The sequence below is a fragment of the Tupaia chinensis genome, unplaced genomic scaffold (genome assembly GCF_000334495.1).
Source record: "Tupaia chinensis unplaced genomic scaffold, TupChi_1.0 Scaffold000047_1, whole genome shotgun sequence".
NCBI classification, from domain to species: domain Eukaryota; kingdom Metazoa; phylum Chordata; class Mammalia; order Scandentia; family Tupaiidae; genus Tupaia; species Tupaia belangeri.
In genome coordinates, this window is record NW_006159505.1 from 3,814,302 (window position 1) to 3,833,422 (window position 19,121).

Below are 19,121 nucleotides of genomic sequence, written 5' to 3' on the forward strand. Positions count from 1 at the left end.
TCTTTTTTTTTTTTTTTTTTTAGAGAGATTTTTGCTGTAGGGTGTGTTTGCTCGCTAGAGAGACAGAAAGTGAGAAATCACCTCCCCGGGGGATGGCCAAGCCGCAGTTCCTTCTCATGCCTGGCATGAGTTTTAAGTTTCCGTGTCTGGGACTCAAACTGCAGGCGATTTCATGATAATCCAGTGACATAACCATTATGCCATCTGCTGGTCCTCCTCTCCCCATTTTCTTGCGTTCTTTCTCTTTCTTTCTTTCTCTCCTTTCTTTCTTGCTTTCATTTCTCTTTTTCTTTCTCTCTCCCTCCATTCCTCCTTTCCCTCCTTCCTTCTTTCTTTCTTTCTTCCTTTCTCTCCTTTTTTAATTGCCAGAGTCTCCCCATTTTCAAACTGACAAATGCCGTTTCTCTGAGCCCACTGAAATGCTGTCCTCGTAGGGAGCTCTTTTCTCACATGAACTCTTTCAGCACTTTGTCCTCAGTTAAAACACTGACCACCTTCCACACTGGTTAAAGTGTTGGGTTTGGGAACTGGAGAAATCTGGTTCGTTGCCCTAACTCCAGGAGTATGTGATCATTGACAGGTCCCTTGACCTCTCTGAGCCTCCCTCTCCGCCTCATATGGAATTCAGGGCCATCAGGGAGGGGAAGTATCTGGGGTGGTGTTGAGCACTGCAGGGTCATGGCTAAGAGTTCAGGCTATGGGCCACCCGTTGACCTGATCCCACACAGCCAGCTGCATGGTTGGAATCCTGGACCCAGTGGCTTGAAAAAAATACCCAGTGGGTTGAAAAACACACCCAGTGCATGTGTGTGCATGCCCAAAATCCCAAAAGGAGGAAGAACTGGAGGAGAAGGAATTGTAATGTAACCTTTCCCCATAGGGGGTGCTATCTCACTTTTGCTCTTTCTCTCTCTCTTTCTCTGGCTCTCTGGCCAGCACACACACTCTCTAGCAAAAATTTTAAAAAATGACTGCAGACTCTGAACTGTTGGGTCATTGGGAAAGTCAGGACACATTTTTGCATAGAAAAACATAAAAAAAAAAAAAAGTCATGACTTTCCTGACAACCTAATGGAATGCAGGAACTTGAAACCATGCTCCACTCACTGGCAGAATGAATTTGGGTAGGATTACTAAGCAAACAACAGCAAAACCACCTTTGCCTCAGTTTCCCTAACTGTACAATTTAAATCATCATAGTGAGGTGACAGACCCTAGGGAGGTCCCGATCATGTTTACCCCCTGCATAATATCCTCCCTTTGAGTGTGGGTGAGACCTGTGATTTGTTTCTGGCCAGTGGAATATGGCAAAGGTGAAAGGATTTTGCAGATGTAATTAAGGTGGCAAATTACTCAAAAGGGATTATCCTTGATGGGCCTGATTTAAGCAGGTAAAAGTCCTTCAAAGAGGAGCCAAAAGCCCTTGGAGTCAGAGACTCTCTGATCTTGACTGTGAAGAAGCTGTTAAGTTGTGAGAGGTCGCCTGAGAAGTCATACGGCCAAGAACTGTCCCCCAGCTGACCGCCAGCAGGAAAGCAGGCACCTCAGTCCAGTAGGTGCAGGGGGATGGTTTTTTCCAACCAACCCAAAGGAGCTTGGAAGTGGGTCTTTCCCCAGGCGAACCTCTGATAAGACCACAGCCCTGATGGACACTTCGATTGCAGGGTAGTGAGACCCTGAGGCAGAGACTGTGCCCAGACTTCTCACCCACAGACACCGTGGGATAATAAGTGTATTTTAAGCTGCTAACTGTGGTCATTTTTATTCAGCACAGAAAACTAGCACAAACAATATGCACTTCACAGGGTTCTGGTGAAGATTAAATAAGGTCGCTGAGGTAAAGTCTGATCCTGGTTCCTGGCATGTGGGAGGTGCCCAGTAACTCAGTAATCAACGGCTGTCATTAGGATGTTTAGCACACAGCACTTCACAAAAGTTTTTAATCAACAACTTATTAATTGGCATGTTTAAAGAGGCGATAGGGTTTTCAGGCAGGACACTTTAATTTGAACATACTGGCTAGGAGCCCTGGACCTTGCTTGGCCTGTGTCTGCTCAGATGCTTTAGGCTGCAAGTACAGAATTCCCGACTAGCAGTGGATATCTTGGGCTGCAATTCCTGGAAACAGAAGTTGAGATGAGGAGTTGTGTGAAAGTGATGCATGGGGAGGGGTTTCTAAGACAAATCAGTTTGAGGGGGGTGGAGAAATGGGAAGGAAGGGAAGAGGGGGTGCAAGGGGATGACTCAAGCCAGAACTTGTCTGGGTCTTGCAGAGGAGCTCTGGAGACAGTGTCAAGTACTCCTCACAGTTGCCCATATTGGTACAAGGGAGCTGGGGGATCAACACCCCATACTCGGCAGTCGTGGGTTAAGGGATCCTGAGGTGGAGTAGGGCATCAGTTTCCAGGCTCTTCTGCTTTTCTATGTTCACAGGCCAAGCAAGCTCCAGCAGCCTGGCAAAGAGTAGTAGGTGCTCTCTGCTGGGCATGGAAGCTCACCAGGAGCTGGCGCACATGCATGGTAAAGGAAGGAGAGGCATTATAGGTGGCTCACTGGCAACACTGCTAGTGGCAGTAACTAAAAGGCTATCTGTTTTTTTTTTTAACCACAAACCTAGAAGTGAGTGATCCCTAGATTTGGATCACTCAGTGTGGCTCATCAGTGTCATTGAGGACTTCATTCCCTACAGCCTTCCTTAGCATGCTGACTTTCATTGTTCTCAGCCTCATGGTCACAAGATGGCTGCTGAAGCGCCATGTCTGATATTCTTAACTGATAGCATTTGAAACAGGAACCAAAAAGAGGGCAACAGCCAAAAAGACTTCCTTTTCATGTAACTCTCCCTTACAAGAGATAAATTTTTCCCTCCTCATTCCACCAGAAGTGGGTCATGTAAGTCAGTTGTAGACCAGCTATTAACAGAGAACTGAAACTGGCTTAGACCAATCATAGTCCACCGTAAGTGCTGAGTACTCATTCAAATGGGGTTTTATTAGCAAAGAGAAGGTGAGGGGCCAGATGGTGCAATGAAATATGAGGCACTGTGAAGCAGACCTACATGGGTAGGTGGCCAGTTCTTATCCAGACTCCCTTGAGTATGCGTGTTCCCATGATTAAATTTGGAGAGGCTGGAGGGAGGCTGGGGATGGATTGCGGCATCAAGACCCTGTCGGGGGCACTGTATCTCTCTCTCTCACTCATGGAATAAATAAACTAGAAAGAAAAGAGGAAGTAGGGCAGTGACTATGGGGCAGGCCACAGGCACCGTGTTTTCTCGTTTGCCAAACGACTATTGATACCTGCCTCTGAGGTTGATGGGAAGGGTTAAATGAGATCATATGCTCTGAAAGGTCTCTATAGCCTGCAAAGCACAACAGCAATGCTGATTTTCTTTTCCTTTTTTTAAGATTTTTGCCATAGGGCCCATGTGCTCGCGGGGGAGAGACAAAGAAATCAAAGGGGTGGCCACGCTGTAACCCTTTCTCCTCTATTCTCCTCCTGGGGTTTGGGGCATGTGTACACATGCACCTGGCATGATTTTTAAGTCACCAGGTCAGAGACTCGAACTGTGATAGGCCATGTGGGAGTCCAGCGTTGTAACCACTACACCACCTGCTGGTCCCCAACAATGCCGAGTTTAAGTACTATTTGTATCTGTGCGGTTTCTTCCCTCTTGTTCTGTGAGTCCATTGAAGACAGGAGTCACCTTGGACTCCTCCTATCTTCTGTTGATCTGGGGCTCTAACTGGCTTGCAACCCCATCTACACCTCTCCGTCTTTTCTGCCATGCCTCGTCTAGCCTGCTACCCTCCGAGTCACTGAGAGCTACATTAACTTACTAACCAATCTCCCTACTTCTGTTCTTGAATCCCTGCAAGTCTTTCTCCCTCAGAAGTCTAAGAGATCTTTGTAAACACAAACCTGATTGAGCTATTCTGCTACAAACTCTGCTAGGCTCAAAAATAGGGGTGGGGGCCAGACGGTGGCACAGCGGTCAAACTCAATGCTCCCCGAGGCTGACTTACATAGGACGGTTACCGACTCCAATCCAGATACCTCCCTGAGTACACTGGGCATGTGCGTGCCCATGAGGTAGGGTTGGCTGAGACTAAGGGTGGACCATGGCATCAAGACCCCGTTGGGGTGTTGTCTCTCTGTCTCTCTCACTCATGAACTAAATAAATAAACTGTTTAAAAAATAAAAATAAAAAACAACTTTAGAAAAAGAGGATGGGTGGTATTCAAAACAGCTACTGGTTTGAGATGGACCCTGGACAGGCAGGATAGACACCGGCATTGGTAGCCATGCCAGTGCGTCCGCTGAGCATCAACCTGTTCCAGTGGCCCTGCGAAGCTGGCTTCTGCTTCCTGTGCTCCTCACCAGGCTGCCCTCCCACCAGGCTGGATTTCTGCAGTGACCCTAATGTCTCACACTCTTACTTGCCATCTGACCATGTTGTTCCTAGAACCTAACATCATTTCTCCACTTTCCCTGGAAAATCCTGTAAGATCTCTGGTCAGGTGTCCCTCCCTCCAGGAAACTTTCTCTGACACCTTCTCCCTAGCACACCATGGTTTTTCATCGGCCCCTTGTGCTCTCTTCTGTCTGCTTAGCCCCTCTCTGTCACCATGGGGGCTTATGGACACAGGTAGACACAGAGAAGGGCCGCGTCCCCTGTAGTAGTGATGGTGTTGATAGCAGCTGGTAGGAGATGTGATAGTGGGTAGTAGTGCTGGTGGTAGAGGGCGGTACCCCCTTAGACCCAGGTAAGAGGGACCCCTACCCCAGGCATACCCTCTTGAAGGCCCTCTGACCCTTTATCAACAGTACCCCTCCCCATTGCATAAGGAGTCCCCAGGCTCAACAAGATGTGCACCCCCGTATCCCTCCTAGACCACACTCTGGGAACCCAGGATCCTGGAATTCTGTGCTTCCAGTACTACCTGGTCCCCTTCCCTAGATTTGCTTTCTAAGCCCAAGGGATAGTTTGCTGGGAGGGCGTGGGAGGAAGGAGGAGTTTGCAGGGCTGGGAAGGTAGGCTGTGGGGAAACTTGGATGTGTTCCGCTTTTGCTGCGTAACAAACTACCCCGAACTTAGCAGCTTAAAGCAACTATTTTTAATGCTTGTGAGTTCTGTGGGTCAGGCACTTGGGCAGGGCACAATGCGCACCGTTTATCTCTACTCCATGAAGTCTGCTCAGCTGGGAAGACTCGATGGGGAGGGCGGGAATCATCTGGGTGCCATTATTTATGTATCTGGCTATTGTTTCTGGTGGTTGGCCTGGAGTTCGCCTGGGAGGACCTGGGACAGCTTTTCTGAGGGGGTCTTAAAGGATGCAACGGAATAATATGGTCAGAAATAGGGAAAGGCATTGCAGAAAGAGGGAGCAGCATGTGAAAGGTATGGGAAAGAAGACACAGGTTCAAGAAGTGGGCCAAGGTTGTAGAGTGGCATCTGGGGACAAGGATCCCTTGGTGACCATGTGTTTGCATCTCATCCCCTAATCTGGGATGCTGCACTTTCCCACAGCAATTTAGTACCTTATTCCTGACTTCCCAACTGATGATCTGTCATCCCTTGTGGACTAGAGTCCCTCCTCAGGGCATTTTTTGGGAATTGGAAGGGAAGATCCTTTGTACCTGACCTGGTTGGAAGCTGTTAGGTAGCTAAGCAGTGCATGGTTCAGTTCTCTGCTTCTTAACAGAATTGGTTAAAGGGCCAGATGGTGGTGCAGAGGTAAAACATGATACTCTGCGACACAAACCACATAGGAAGGTTCCTAGTTCAAGTCTTGAGACCTTCCCAAGTATGCCAGGCACATGCTTACTACAGATTCAGGGCTGGTTGAATGCTAGTGGTGGATTGCAGTGTCAGGACCCTGGGGGGGTGCTAACTCTCTCTCCCTCTCTCTCTATATATGTCTCTGTCTTATTCTCTTTCTGTCTCTCTTTCTCATAAGAAAGAAATGAAAAGGGTTTGGCAGGTGGAATGGTGATTAGGGGTACTGGACTCCCACACGGCCAGCTGTGGTTTGAGTCCCAGACCTGGAGGCTTGCTTTCTCACTTTCTCTCTGTCTCGGATCTAAATAAATAAATAAAGTTAAATAAAATAATTTGTTTAAAAAAAGAAAATTTTAAAAAGTAAATTGGGAGAAATCCTGGTCTAGCCAGGAGCCAGGAAAAAAACATATAATTCATCAGATGACCGGAAACCACCACAGAAGCACAAGAAATGTGAGAAATGAAGAAAATCTCTCTCCTCTAATGGAAAAGATTAACTCTTCTTCCTCCACAAAAAAATACAAGGGAACTCATGGAAATGCCAGACAAAGAATTTTAAATATTCATAGTGACAAAGCTAACAGAGATGCAAGAGAAGAGAGACAATGAACTTTAGAAGATGTAGGCAAAAAAGACACCGAATTCCAGGAGGTGAGGAAGTTCTTGAATGAGCTGAAAGAGAAGATACGCATTATAAATAAGAATCAAATGGAATTGTTAGAGATAAAGGCTGTAACACAGGAAATCAAAACTTCCATTGAAAGTATCAAAAGCAGATTAGATCATGCAGAGAGGGTCAAATCTCATATGTAGAAGATAGAAGCTCTGACCTAGAAAATTTCACTAAAAAGACTGAGAAAAGAACCCCCAAAATGAGAATAGCATACAAGTTTACTACATACCATTAAACGCCCAAACATCTGGATCATCAGTATCCCCGAAGGTGAAGAAACTAATAAGGGCATTGATAATCTATTCCATGAAATCCTGGGAGAAAACTGTCCAAACCTACAGAGGCACTCAAATGTCCAGACTCAAGAAATACAAAGGACCCCACATAGAATCAATCACGAAGATCTTCCCTGAGGCACAGCATAGCCAGATTGACCAAAACCGCAGACAGAGACAAGATACTAAAATTGGCAAGAGAGAAGCTTCAAGTTACTTCCAAAGGATATCCCATCAGCCTAACGTTGGACCTCTCATCGGAAACAATGCAAGCAAGGAAAGGATGGAAAAATATATTCAAAGCGTTAAAAAACAATTTCAACCAAGAATACTATACCCAGCAAGATTATCTTTCATATGGGAAAAAAGACAAAAACATTCTCAGGTAAACAAAACCTGAATTTACTAACACCAGACAAGCTGTCCAAAAAGTGCTGAAGGCAGTGCTATACCAGGAAAACTAAAGTCAGACACACAGAAATAAGAGTACAAGAAACAACTAAAAGAATGTCTAACCCAATAGTAGGGACAAGTTCGGAGTTAAATGTTAACTTCCGGAGTTTAAATGAAAAGATTAGACCACAGTAACACTGCAAATTCAATAGAAGAGAGGTTAATTATGTGAGTCTGAACTAGTGGAATAGTATTTTTTTTTTTGACTTTAGACTAAAATGTTACTAATTTTCTTCAACGCTTTGATTTCCATATTTAAGGATTTTGTCTTCTCTTAAACTGTTGATAGATTCGTCTATCTACTATTTGAACTGAATCCTAACTTTTCCCTGGCTTTAAATTTTAAGCAAATTTCCCTTAACATTTTTTGATTTTGATCTATTAAAACTAAAACACTTTTTGAAATTTAAAAATTCATTTAAAAATACCTATTAATACCTATTTAATGACTGCAGTAAGCTGGATAGCCCCAGCAAGGTGCTACTTTACAGTATGTTCAGTTTACTCACTGAGGTTTACGCCTGAAGTCAGACATGCATTCTTAAATAAGTATATATCAGCTGTGCTTGCTATTGAAAGTCTTTCAATTAATTAAGATCTTTAATGAACCAATAAAATGTGAAAATAAAGGAGGGAAAAACGACTGTAGATACCAGGGAAGTGTGGGAGAAGGGGGACAGTTGGCAGAGGGTGAGAAGTAGGGAATCAAGGGAGGCAAAAAGAGCAAAATATGTAAGAAACAAGAAATAGAAAATCATTTGTTGATAACATGGTAATATCCTTGATTGAGCCAATTTGCAATGTATACTGAATGGAAAATCTCATTTTGTATACTGTATTGATGTTCAGTGAGTGACTGTAAATAAATAAATAAATAAAACAGAAAAAAGAGAACAATAATAAATCTATGTATGAAAAAAAAAAAAGTTAGCTGGCAATGAAGTGCTGACCTTCAGAGTTGAGAATGGAGTGAGAACACCTACTGGTGTCAGCTCAGGTCTTCCTGGATCCCAGATTCTTCCCAGCTTGGTCAGTGGTGCAGCAAGCTGGAACCTGGAGTGCTACAGGGACATATGGGTATTGGCTGGAGGCAGCAGGAGCCAGACCATGAAGGGGGAGCAGAGGGAGCTTCGCATTAACCTGGGCTCCATGAAGCAGAGACATGCTCTGTGTTCCTGGAAGGTCTTTGGGCTGATAGGCAAGCTGATCTTCTCCTCGGTCCACACATCATGGAAAAGGAGGTCCAGATTTCGAAGTCAGACCCGTGGGTGCCAATCATAGCCCCAACTCTTGGTTACTGTGTCACTTTGGGCAAAGTGTATGAGCCCTGATTTGTGTAGAGGAGGATAAAAGTGACGCTAGGGAGGGAAGTTGGATTTCGTGTGGTCTTGAGCTGGGGCCCAGAGATCCAGGTTCTAATTCTAGAACATCTGAAAAATGTCTATACATAGAAACCCACACCAACCCACCCTGCAACCTCAGCCAGCCTGGGACAGCAGTCTCTGCTCCTCTTCGATGGACCGGCCCTGATGGAGAAGAAGGTAGCCAGGGGTATCTTCCAGGGACCATGGCAAGAAGGAGGGTGGCCACGCCAGCCCTAGAGAGAGATGCCATTGTGCCTAGTGGGGCCCCAGGCCTTCCCTCACCCCCAGGCCAGCCCCAAACCACAGGCCACGTCCTGTTTCTCAGAAATACTGCTGTTTCCCAGAGCTCAGGGTTCATGGGGGGACAGAAGGAGGTGGCTTCACAGCTGCTGAGGAGGAGAAGGAAGCCTCCCCAGGAAACCTGCAGGCTAGGCCTGGCGTCGTGATGGGACGATCAAGTTCTGGGACCAGGAAACTACCTGAGAAGGTCAAGTGGCACAGAAGATCCAACCTAGGTCAGCTGCTCCAGCCCCAGCCTCAGCCCCTGCCCAGCCCACAGCTCTGGGATCCTTAAGGATACAATCACAGAGACCCCAGTTGGAATCCAGCTCCTCCATGTACTACTGCATGATCCTGGTGGTCACTTTCTCTCCCTGAGCCTCAGTCCCCTCAGCTCTGTGATTTGGTTAATAACCCCCTACCTTGAGCCAGGTGGTGGCATACTGGTAAGCAACTGGACCTATGTGGAGAGGTCTTGGGATCGTGTCCTGAGGTCTCCCTGTACTCAGTGGGTGTGTGCACACACCAGTGGGGGTGGATGGTGGCGTGAAGTCCCTGCTAGGGTTGCCTCTCTCTTTCTCTTCTTGCACTCATGGAAGCAATAGACAAACTTTCAAAAAATAATAATTCCATCCTAAGCAGATCGTCTTAGGAAATCTGATGAGACAATGGGTTGAAATGTGATTGTTAGCTAATGGCCAGGCATGTGGGAGGGAGTGTCCTTGCCTCATTTGCCAGGCAGGATGGTGGATTCATGGGACCCCCCTGCTGGAGCCTTGGCGAACCCCTTGAGAGGCAGAGCGGGCAGTCTGGGAGCTCACCCCCTCCACTGCTCATCACATTCACAGAAGATGTGCCAGGGCTGCACAGAAAGCTAGTGGCTGAGGAAGAACAGGTTTTTAAACCAACCCCAGGCCTCCTCTCCCTCCATCCTTACTCCCGTTTCTTCTACTTCCCCTCTCCTACGGCATCTTCTCATCACCGAGACTTGCTTAAATCTCTCCCACCCGAACCCCTTCTTCCATCTGCGAGCACAGCCGGCCACTGCCCAGTCTCTCTTCTCCTTTATTGCCCAAGTTCTTCAACAACTGGGCTGCCTCCTTGCTTCCCAGACACTGCCTCAGCCCCACAGCCCAGCTTCTTCCTCTCAGCTCTCCTGACATCCTACTTGCTGGCTACCAGAGCTCCTTGTGCCACTAGGGCCCTTCCTGGGCCTCAGGTGATGGCCTCGCAGCTGCTGCTCTGCCCATTCTCTTCCCTCCATGGCCACTCCTTCACTGGCGCTCCAGGGCTTGGTCCTGGTCCCACTTCTCTTCTCACTCCACAATTTCTCCCAGGCTAGCACCTCCCTCTCCTAGCTTTGGCTCCCACCTACTGGCCCAGCCTTCTCTCTGGACCCACAGTGGGGAACTCCTGACTGTTCACCTTAAGTGAAGTCTTTGCCCTAAAACTTCTTTGCAAGTCCAAGGGTTTACGCATGTGGGCAGGATAAAGCATTGGGGATGTCTTTGGTTGTAACGAGTTTTCTTCTCAGCCCTTGGGGGTGACTGAGGCTCAGGGAGAGAAAGTGACCACCAGGATCATGCAGTAGTACATGGAGTGGCAGGCTGACTGTCAGACCTTGGAAACTTCTTGGGCTCATTAGTTGGTCTGGTATGAGCTGGGGAAGGAGGCTAGCCTAGAGCAGATCCGGCTTCCAAGTCCCGCTCTGCTACTAACCAGCTCTGCAGCTTCAGGGGAATTGCGGTTTGCTCTCCTCCCTACCCATTCCTCAGGGTCAGGTGTGGCTGACAACGGTGAGGATCCTGGAAGTATTTGGGGGGAAAGTGCTCTGAGGCTCCATTCACCCCTCCCCTGACTGACTAGTGAGTCACTCTTCTTAGGCTCAGTTGGAGGGGGCTATCTGTAAGAGCAGGGTTATCTATAAGAGCAGGTGTTATAGTTGGAGGCCTGGGGACAGAAGCAGTGCAGGTAGGGGACGAGAGCACTGTGGCACGCAAGGGCTTGGGCGGGGAGGCCAGGTGAACTAGCGCTGACTCTAGTAACGATTCACTGCGCGGACAGGGGCCCATCTCTGCCCCTCTGGATCTCAGTTCCACCCCTGTGAGCCAGGGATGAGCAGGCCTGCCTTGCAGAGTAAAAGTAAGCAGGCACTCAGAGACCAGATATAAACTCGGAAGGCAGGATCGAGGGGCAATGCAACTTCTTCTTTATTAATATATAATAACAAAAATGATAACGCTCTTATGTGCAATGGTTTAGGTCTTTGTTACAATGTTTTGGTTGCTTTGTCCGGACTGGCTATGACCTTCAGCTCCGGGGTCTGGGCTAAGAAGACGTTCCAGTGACCTGCATGGAGGAAGGCAGAAGAGAGAAGAGGGTGTGTGTGGACATGTGAGCGTTCACAACAGAGGCAGTGACTAGGGGCTGGAAAAGCTTAGGGAAAAGAGGTACCCCGAGGCCAGGGTTTGGAGCCCAAAAGGAGGGGAGAGGAAAATCCCAGTCATACAGGTGGCACAGGCCTGGCTGTCAAACACCAGCTCTGTGGGGCAGGGCTGGCTTCCTGATACTGAAGTGATGCTCCTATCTCCGGCTACGCCCCTCCCCACATGGGAAACCCTCCATCAAAACCCAGCCCCCCACCAGGCCTTTCTTCCCAAGCTAATTACGGGTATCAGGACAGTCGTTGGGAGGGTTGCAATAGAAAATGTTGCAGGGCAGAGGGAGCAGGCAGACCCCCACCCCCAGGATGAAATCTAGCAGCTCTGCTTCACTTTCCCGCTCACTCCTGGGTTGGGAAATCTCTGGCTCTGACGCCCACTGGATTCCTCTGCTGGGAATTGACGTCCATGGCTGACAGCCCCTCTCCACCCCCACAGCTCAGCAGCTAGCAGAGGAGCTCCCCCAAGAGGCTCCGGCCTCTGTCCCTGCTCTCTTCCCTAGGCCCGTCCCTCAGCCCAAGGTCCCACCTTCGTGGGTGCCAGTGAGCAGCCGGAAGTTCTGTGCCTCTTTCTGGAAGTCTTGCTTCCTGACTTTCTTGATCTGGGTCAAGTGGAAGATTCCTGAAGGCAGAGACAAGGACATGAGCAAGAAAGGCGGGATCTGACGGGCAGTGAAACAGGCACTTAGAGGCAGAGCTGGCCCAGTCACCTCCCTTTGCACCCACACCCACCCTGATCAAACACCAGACCCTGCCCATCCAATTCCCTATTTTTTAAAGAGTTATTTTATTTAACTTTATTTATTTTTTAATTTGACCAGAGAGGGACAAAGTGAGAACGAGAGCAAGAGAGAAAGAGAGAGAGAAGGTGAGAAAGCAAGCTGTCAGGTCTGGGACTCGAACTGAGGTCAGCCATGAAGGGGAGAAAGCAAGCTGGCAGGTCTGGGACTCGAACTGAGGTCAGCCATGTGGGAGTCCAGCGCCCTTAACCACCACGCCACCTGCTAGCCCCTTCCCTAACTATTTTGAATCTGTCCCAGGCTGGTTCTCCTTCCTCACTCAGGCCCACATTGTCTTGCCTGGGTCACAACACTGGAATCCTCACCCTAATCCTAATGGTCATTCAGAAAACCAACTGGCTCTCCCGTGGGCCCCTTGCCTGACCTCCTGTCACCCCCACAGTACAATGCATGTTCTTTGGCCTCTTTTCTCTGCTGATGCTCTTCCTGCCACCAGCCCCACCCTGTCCTCATAGTACAACCTGTCCATAGCACAGGGAGGGAGGCAGGAGAGAGGGAAGGGAAGAAGAGAGGAGGAAGGAAGTGAGGACAGGAGAAAGGGAGGGAGATGGGTAGAGCAGAGAGGGATGGAAGGAAGGAAAGGGGAAGAGGAAGGGAGAGTAGGGAGGGAGGGGAAGAAGGAAGAGAGGGAGGGAGGGAGGAGGGAAAGGAGAGAGAAAGGAGGAAGAGAGGAAGAAAAGGCTAATGACGAGGACCGGTCATACTTTTCTCTGGGCATGGAACGTAGGGGAAAAACCTGTAGGTGTGCTTATTCAGACACTGAGGGACTAGCAGGTGTCCGAGTTACAGGGCCTCACCTGTCCTCCAGCCCCAACCAACTACTCGAAGTCCCCTGAGGGGGCCAAGCCTGTACAGAAACTGCCCCCTCTGCTGGAACACGTCTACCATTGCCACCAAGCGAACGCCTGCTCATCCTTCAGGCCTTAGCTGGGAGGACGTCCCAAATGCCTCCTGAGGCAGTTGCTCCAGGGGCACCCATGGCACTCGGCTTGTTTGGGATTGTACCCATTTCCAGTGTGTGTCATGTGTCCACTCCTCTTCCCCTACCAGACCGAGAACTTCCAGAGGGCTTTCCCTTCTGCTCCCCTGAGCCTGACCACTCGAGGCGCGCAGAATGAATGGATCCCTAGACAGCTGGACGGGCAGAGGCATGAACAAACATATGTGTACCCAGTCTAGGTCAGGCCCTAGGGGGAATGAGGAATTAGCTGGTCCCTTGATGTGTGCATCTCACAGGGAGCCAGCCGCCACACCACACATGGCACTGAGGCCCTGAGCATGGGGGCTGTGAGATCACACAGCTGTCATCCGCCGAGGTCTCTGGCCAGAAAGGACAGATGTAACTACCAAAGCCTCTGCTCGGCCAGCACCACCTTCAAGGAACCAGGAACTGGCCCTGTGGTGGAAGTTTCTGTTCCCTCCAAGAAGAACAGAAAGCACCAATTCCAGGACTGAGTTTCAGGGATTAGGGAATGCCCCATAGTGTCCTTGGGCCTCCTAGCCCAGATGCCAAGGACCAGGAATGGAAGAACTTGCTCCAGGGGTTCCATGACAGCAGTGGTGACAAGCATGAGATGATGGGCCTCTAAAGGCTCCCCGGTCACAGAGGAGGTGACAGGGCTCAGGGTGGGCCCCCACATTGCAGTCTAGAAAGCGTCATCGAATGGACTGGGTTCTTCCACCCAGAATCAGGAGCGACCCTGAGGGTCGTGGGCAGACCTCTTGCCCTTGAGAGGGCTGTGTCAGGTTTGAAGGCAGCTGGGCTCTGGGCCCCCAGCGTAGAGCTGGCACCGGCAGTGAGTCCCAGGAAACAGGACGGGCTCAGTTCAGCGTGAGCCAGACCCTCTCTGGGCTGAGCCACACACAGTGCTGGGAGCAGATCACCTGTCTGGAAGTGGGAGTCGGGGTGTGTGCAGTCAGGGGCTAGGGGCCATCAGGAGCCTGTAGGGGCACCTCCTTCCTAGGCAGGGCTTAGAATCAGTATCCCTGAGGTCCTTGCTACTCTGAAACTCCAGAACCTAAAGGCCCTTCACCCTAAGCCAGCTCTGTCAGACTCTGGTGCCCAGAGCCAGCCCTGCCGTGGTGTGGCCTTGGCCAGCTCCACCTGCAGGTTGCTCCCCTTCCCCTGAGTCAGAGAACCGCCAGTGGCTCCCAGGCAGTCAGCCCTGGGCTGTGTTTGCTTTGACTCCCATAGGCTGGGACAGGAAAGGAAGGGGAGAGGGCCAGGTGCTGATGAGGCATTTAGGCAACCCAGGAAGTAAGGGCTTGGTGGGGGTGGGGAGCTGCTAGTGACAGGATGACAGGGCCTGCACCGTGCCCTTGAATGAAAGCGTTCTCCCCAACTCATTACCTTTTTGCTGGGCCCTAGTGAGGCTGAAACTGACCACAAGCTGCCCTTGCCACCTTGGCCTTCCTCAGGCACCTCTCTTATGGAGGTGGCACTGGGGTCACTCAGACCGGCATTTGAATTCCTACTGTTTAAACTGTGGCTTTGAGCAAGCATTTGACTTCTCAGGCTCAGTTTTCTTATCTGCAGAGCAGGGGCATTACTGCATACCTATCAGGTTTCTTGTGAGGATTAAATGAGGCACGTTACACATGCCAATCACAAAGCACAGGTGCCTGGGCCGGAGCAGGAGGCCGTCAGTGCCATCTGCTGACAGCGCAGCCCTCTTGCCTCTAAATCATGGGCCGCATCCTCCACGAAGCCGTCCCTAACCAGCTCGGCTTTCTGGAAGCTCCTGCTGCACCCAGGCCCCTGAGCCATGAGCTGCTGAGAGCACAGGCTGGGGTCGGTTACTCCCTCTGGCCCCAGCACCTGGTAGGGGTGTGGGCATGGGGAAGGTACGCAGCCAGCAGCTATAGCACCTGCTCGGGGACTCAGAACAAGTGTAAGAGTCACTGTGGCTGACTCCACAGCTGTGGACAGAACCCCCATCCAGCCCTGGCCTACACTTGTGAGTGGAATTTGCCCCCTCCCTTCTACCATGAGAAAGTTCACCCTCTCCTCAAATGAACACCCGTCTCTCAGCAATTCTGACTGATGTGTGGCATGAGAAGGATACTAACAGTTTTATTATAGCTATATTTATGTCATTTCATTTACTCCTCCAAAAGCCCTCTTCCCCAGTTAACACATGAGATAACTGAGGCCCAGAGAGGTCAAATCATTGCCCAAGGCCATACAGCTAAGAAATAGCAGAGCCAGGATTTGAACCAAGGTCTGCTTGATTCTAAAGCCGCTGCTTGTTGTCTGACCCTTGCAGTCACTCAGAACGTGGCTGCTCCCTCTGCCTTGGCAGCCCTCAGAGCCAGGAAGCCAGCAGTCCTGTCCCCCTGAGTCTTCTCTTCTCCAGGCTGGACAGCTCCACTTTCTTCATCCGTTCTTCCTATGACAGGGGGCAGAGCAGAGCAGGAGAGCGGGAAAAGACCCGCCTCTGACGTCACAAGACATGGGCTCTAGCTCTCGTCCTCCACTTACTGGCTGTGTGGCCTGGGGCCAGGTACTTCACCTCTCTGAGCCTCAGTTTCCTCATCTGTAAAACGGGGATAATAATACCTAACTCTCAGGATCATTGAGGATCCAATGAGACAATGAATGTGAAAGCACTTTGTAAGTTCTAAAGTGCTACACTCATTGGCTGTTGTCATTGTCATCATTCTTATTCGTCCTCCACTTACTGGCTGTGTGGCCTGGGGCCAGGTACTTCACCTCTCTGAGCCTCAGTTTCCTCATCTGTAAAACGGGGATAATAATACCTAACTCTCAGGATCATTGAGGATCCAATGAGACAATGAATGTGAAAGCACTTTGTAAGTTCTAAAGTGCTACACTCATTGGCTGTTGTCATTGTCATCATTCTTATCATTCCCTCTTCCACTCCCACCTCCCAAGCCAAACCCATCAGGAGAGGAAGTGACCTTAGAGCCAATTCACACTCAAAAAGTGTAGTTTGGGTCACAGCTTAATGTTCCACTCTCCCCAGGGGATTCATGGTTTCTAAGAAGAGCCACAAAAGTCTCAGCGATTCTCTTATCAATGAACACCCTTCTTAATCTTTAGTTAGTGACAGAGCAGCCTACTGAGTAGGGTGAGTTTCTCAAAAACATCTTCTGGCATCAACTGGCCTTGGAGCGAGAGGACCACCACATAAAAAAGGCAGGGTGAGGGACCAGCAATTAGTATAATGGCTATGTCGCTGGACTCCCATGTAGCCGACTGCGGTTCAAGTCCTGGACCTGGCGGCTTAAGTTCACACCGGGCGTGTGTGCGTGTGTGCCCAAGATCCTGAGAGGAGAATGGAGGAGAAGGGATTGTGGCGTGGCCATTCCCCCTGGGGGATGATTTCTCGCTTTCTGTCTCTCTGTCTCTCTCTTTCTGGCGAGTGTGCATGCCCTATAGCAAAAACCTCTCCAAAAAAAAGGCAGGGTGAGACTAGCCTGCAGGCCCTCTTGTCCTGAGGGTGCTGTCAGGGTCCTCCTGCCTGAAAAGAACTCCCTCCCAGGGTGCTGAAATCCGGCCATTAGACAGCTTGTACTCCCCTTGCCGGGCTCCCTGCAAGACGCAACCACCCTTTCTCCCAGGAGAGGGAGCACTTGGAGGCACTGGCATCTTAAAGTGAGTGAGCTTATCAGAACTGTCACAGACAGAAATCACCAGCTCTCTCTGACTTGGACTCAGGGATTTGACCCCGGAAGGGCTGCCAGAGCACCTCCTCAACAAAACGTCCCTGGCCGGATGGGGGTGTCTAGAGCCCAGGAAGGGAGACAGGCCAGAAGTCCACCTGGCTGGGAGTGGCCCACACTCACCTTTTACCAGCTTCCAGAGGTAGATCTCCACCTGGTCGGAGGCTTCACGCTCCAGGACAAAGCGTCGCAGGTTGTCTGGGCTTGGAGATACGGATGTGTGGACAAGGACCCGGCCGGGCACCCTGGGACACCTGGTGGAACTGATCTCACTGTGTCCAGGGTCTGCCTTGTCCTCTAGGAGAGATGAGGAGCTTATGAAGTGATCGGTAAGCATTGGCTCTTCCTCTTGAACGTCCTGCTATTCTAAAACGTTGTGACATTATTTGGTTCCGCGTGCATGTCCACACCCCAGCCTGAGTCTGTTACTGTAATGTTAGATGGTTCTGGACATTTAGTACTTCCAAGGCTGCATGGTCCACTCCTGCGACCCACCATCCTGGGCATCTGTAAACCCTGTGGCCCTCAATGCACCTCTTTCCTGACTGAGGTGTCCCATGTGTCTGTGGCCCTGGGGAGACAGGCCCAGGGCTCACTCTGGCCAGTGCCCTCCCTGCCCCCAGCACCTCTTTGTACCTGGGCAGATCTTGCAGCACTTGCCAGCCACTTTCTCGGGGTGATGGCAAGGGTACTCAGCAGGGCAGGTGAGGCGCTGGCAGTCCTGGCGGCCATCCTGACAGGTGCACAGGATGCAGGGCAGGGGGCCAAAGGAGCGGAAGGCTGGGTGCCACACCTCCCCGTGCGAGTATGTCTTCCCGCCGTGCACACAGGCTGGGCCAAGGAGGGTGAGAGGGAAGAGGGTGAGGGCCTCAGACCCAGCCAGAGCCTGGAGTCCAACAGTGGAGGGAAGGGGGCCCCTGCTCCACCATCCTGGCAGGCCACACTGCCGCGCAAGGTGCGGGCCAGGGTATAGAACCTGCCCCTGTCCCTGACATCCCCCATCTCAGACATGACTGCTGAGCAGGAGGGACTTGCTGAAGATAGAGGGCCCTCTCCATCCCTGCCCTGTCCTGCAGGGGTACTTCAGTAAGCAAGGGCCCTGGCCTGGCAGCAGAAGGACCAAGATTAATTTGTCTACCTGGCCATGTGAGCACTGGCAGGTCCTTTTCCATTCCTCCACCTCTGTCCCCATCCACAGGAAAGTGGGCAAGGAATCTGTAGCCCCAGGGCTCCTCCCTCTCTTCCTCCCTCACCCTGCAGTGAGGCCCTTTCCTCCCTTTCTGCCTCCCATCTAGTCACCTTCCCCCAACCCCATCCCCACTGTCCTCCTGCAGCTCAGCTCTGCGTCCTCCTTCCCTGGCCAGAAGCTGTTCCTGGCACTTCCTTATAGGAATTTCTTTCACCTGTCTTCACTGTGTTCACCACTCCCCAGTAAAGACACAGCAGGTGCTCAGAAAAAGAGCCTACCGTTCTGGGACTGGTCCTGCCTCTAACCTGACACTCTGAACCTCGGTGTCCTTGTCTGTCAAACGGGGTTTAGACGGATGCCCTTCATGGCCGAGTTGGGCTTGGGGGTGCAGGGTTTGAAGGCAGGAGACGTTGTGGTCCCTCCCCCCACCTCACAGATCATTGGAGGGTCCAGCCCCCACCTTTCTTATGTTTCTCCTTCAGGACAATCTTGACGGTAGTGCTGCCCGCCCCCTTCGGGCGGAAGTGGCGAGAGATGAAACCTAGAGGGGAGCTGAGGCCAGTGGGGGCTGGGGTGCCCAGGCCTCTCTTTCTCCCACCATCGCCTGAGCACGGGTCCTGCGGATGTCTCTGCAAATGGCAGGAAGGATGGAAATCACCGACTGCATGCAGCAGGCCACCCCTGGTGGAGGAACAGCAGGATGGGCCACACGGAGAGGCCCGAGGACAGACGCCCGCATACTTTCCAGGTGCAGAGAGGGCCAGGCTAGGGACAAAAGAGCTGAGTGGGAGCTTAGGAGTTCTCAGATGGTGGATCCTTGGAAACTCTGAGAGGATCATGATTTGGAAATCCAGCCCTCTTCAGGTCCTCAGAGCCAGGGCATTGGGAATGTGGAGACCTTAATAACGAAGAAGCATACTGTGCACGTGTAGTAAGGATACAAACCGGGAAATTCCCCTTTGTCTGAAAAGATTTAGGTGATGGGATAGGGGGTCCAGCCTCTGGATCACACCAGGCTCTGGAATCCCACAGTGCAGGAAGACTAAGAGCAGACCCCATCTGGAGGCAAAAGGTCTCTAGAGCTCAGGCCCCTTTTCTGGTACCCTGGAATCCCAGATCTTGGGGGCCGGAAACAAAGCCTGTTACTGCCATGCTGACTCAGACTTGCTCACATTCCTG

The 19,121-nt window shown here is 50.7% G+C and overlaps 1 protein-coding gene and 2 long non-coding RNA genes across 4 annotated transcripts in view; 1 reads left to right on the forward strand and 2 right to left on the reverse strand.

Annotated features, from left to right (window-relative positions):
* Positions 1 to 2,041: 2,041 nt before the first annotated feature.
* LOC114009131 (uncharacterized) lies at positions 2,042 to 8,580 on the reverse strand. The gene is made up of 3 exons (XR_003550600.1): positions 8,325 to 8,580; positions 8,135 to 8,245; positions 2,042 to 2,118 (listed from the first exon to the last, which is right to left on the reverse strand). It is a non-coding gene; the product is annotated as an uncharacterized LOC114009131 (long non-coding RNA).
* Positions 8,581 to 8,621: 41 nt separating this feature from the next.
* LOC102486234 (uncharacterized) overlaps positions 8,622 to 19,121 on the forward strand; it is a 32,431-nt gene continuing 21,931 nt past the window's right edge. Inside the window, exon 1 of the long non-coding RNA XR_333379.3 lies at positions 8,622 to 8,725. This is a non-coding gene — a long non-coding RNA (uncharacterized LOC102486234). The remainder of the gene's footprint in view (positions 8,726 to 19,121) is intronic.
* The window catches only part of CHRDL2 (chordin like 2), a 34,934-nt gene continuing 26,898 nt past the window's right edge, over positions 11,086 to 19,121 (reverse strand). The window contains exons 7-12 of one of the 2 annotated variants that reach the window (XM_006140994.3): positions 18,403 to 18,571; positions 17,390 to 17,584; positions 16,877 to 17,050; positions 15,749 to 15,803; positions 11,797 to 11,889; positions 11,086 to 11,176 (exon numbers count right to left, since the gene is read on the reverse strand). In XM_006140994.3, the coding sequence (XP_006141056.1) occupies positions 11,086 to 11,176; positions 11,797 to 11,889; positions 15,749 to 15,803; positions 16,877 to 17,050; positions 17,390 to 17,584; positions 18,403 to 18,571 (777 nt within the window). The remainder of the gene's footprint in view (positions 11,177 to 11,796; positions 11,890 to 15,748; positions 15,804 to 16,876; positions 17,051 to 17,389; positions 17,585 to 18,402; positions 18,572 to 19,121) is intronic. The other variant, XM_006140995.3, reaches the window with a different exon arrangement.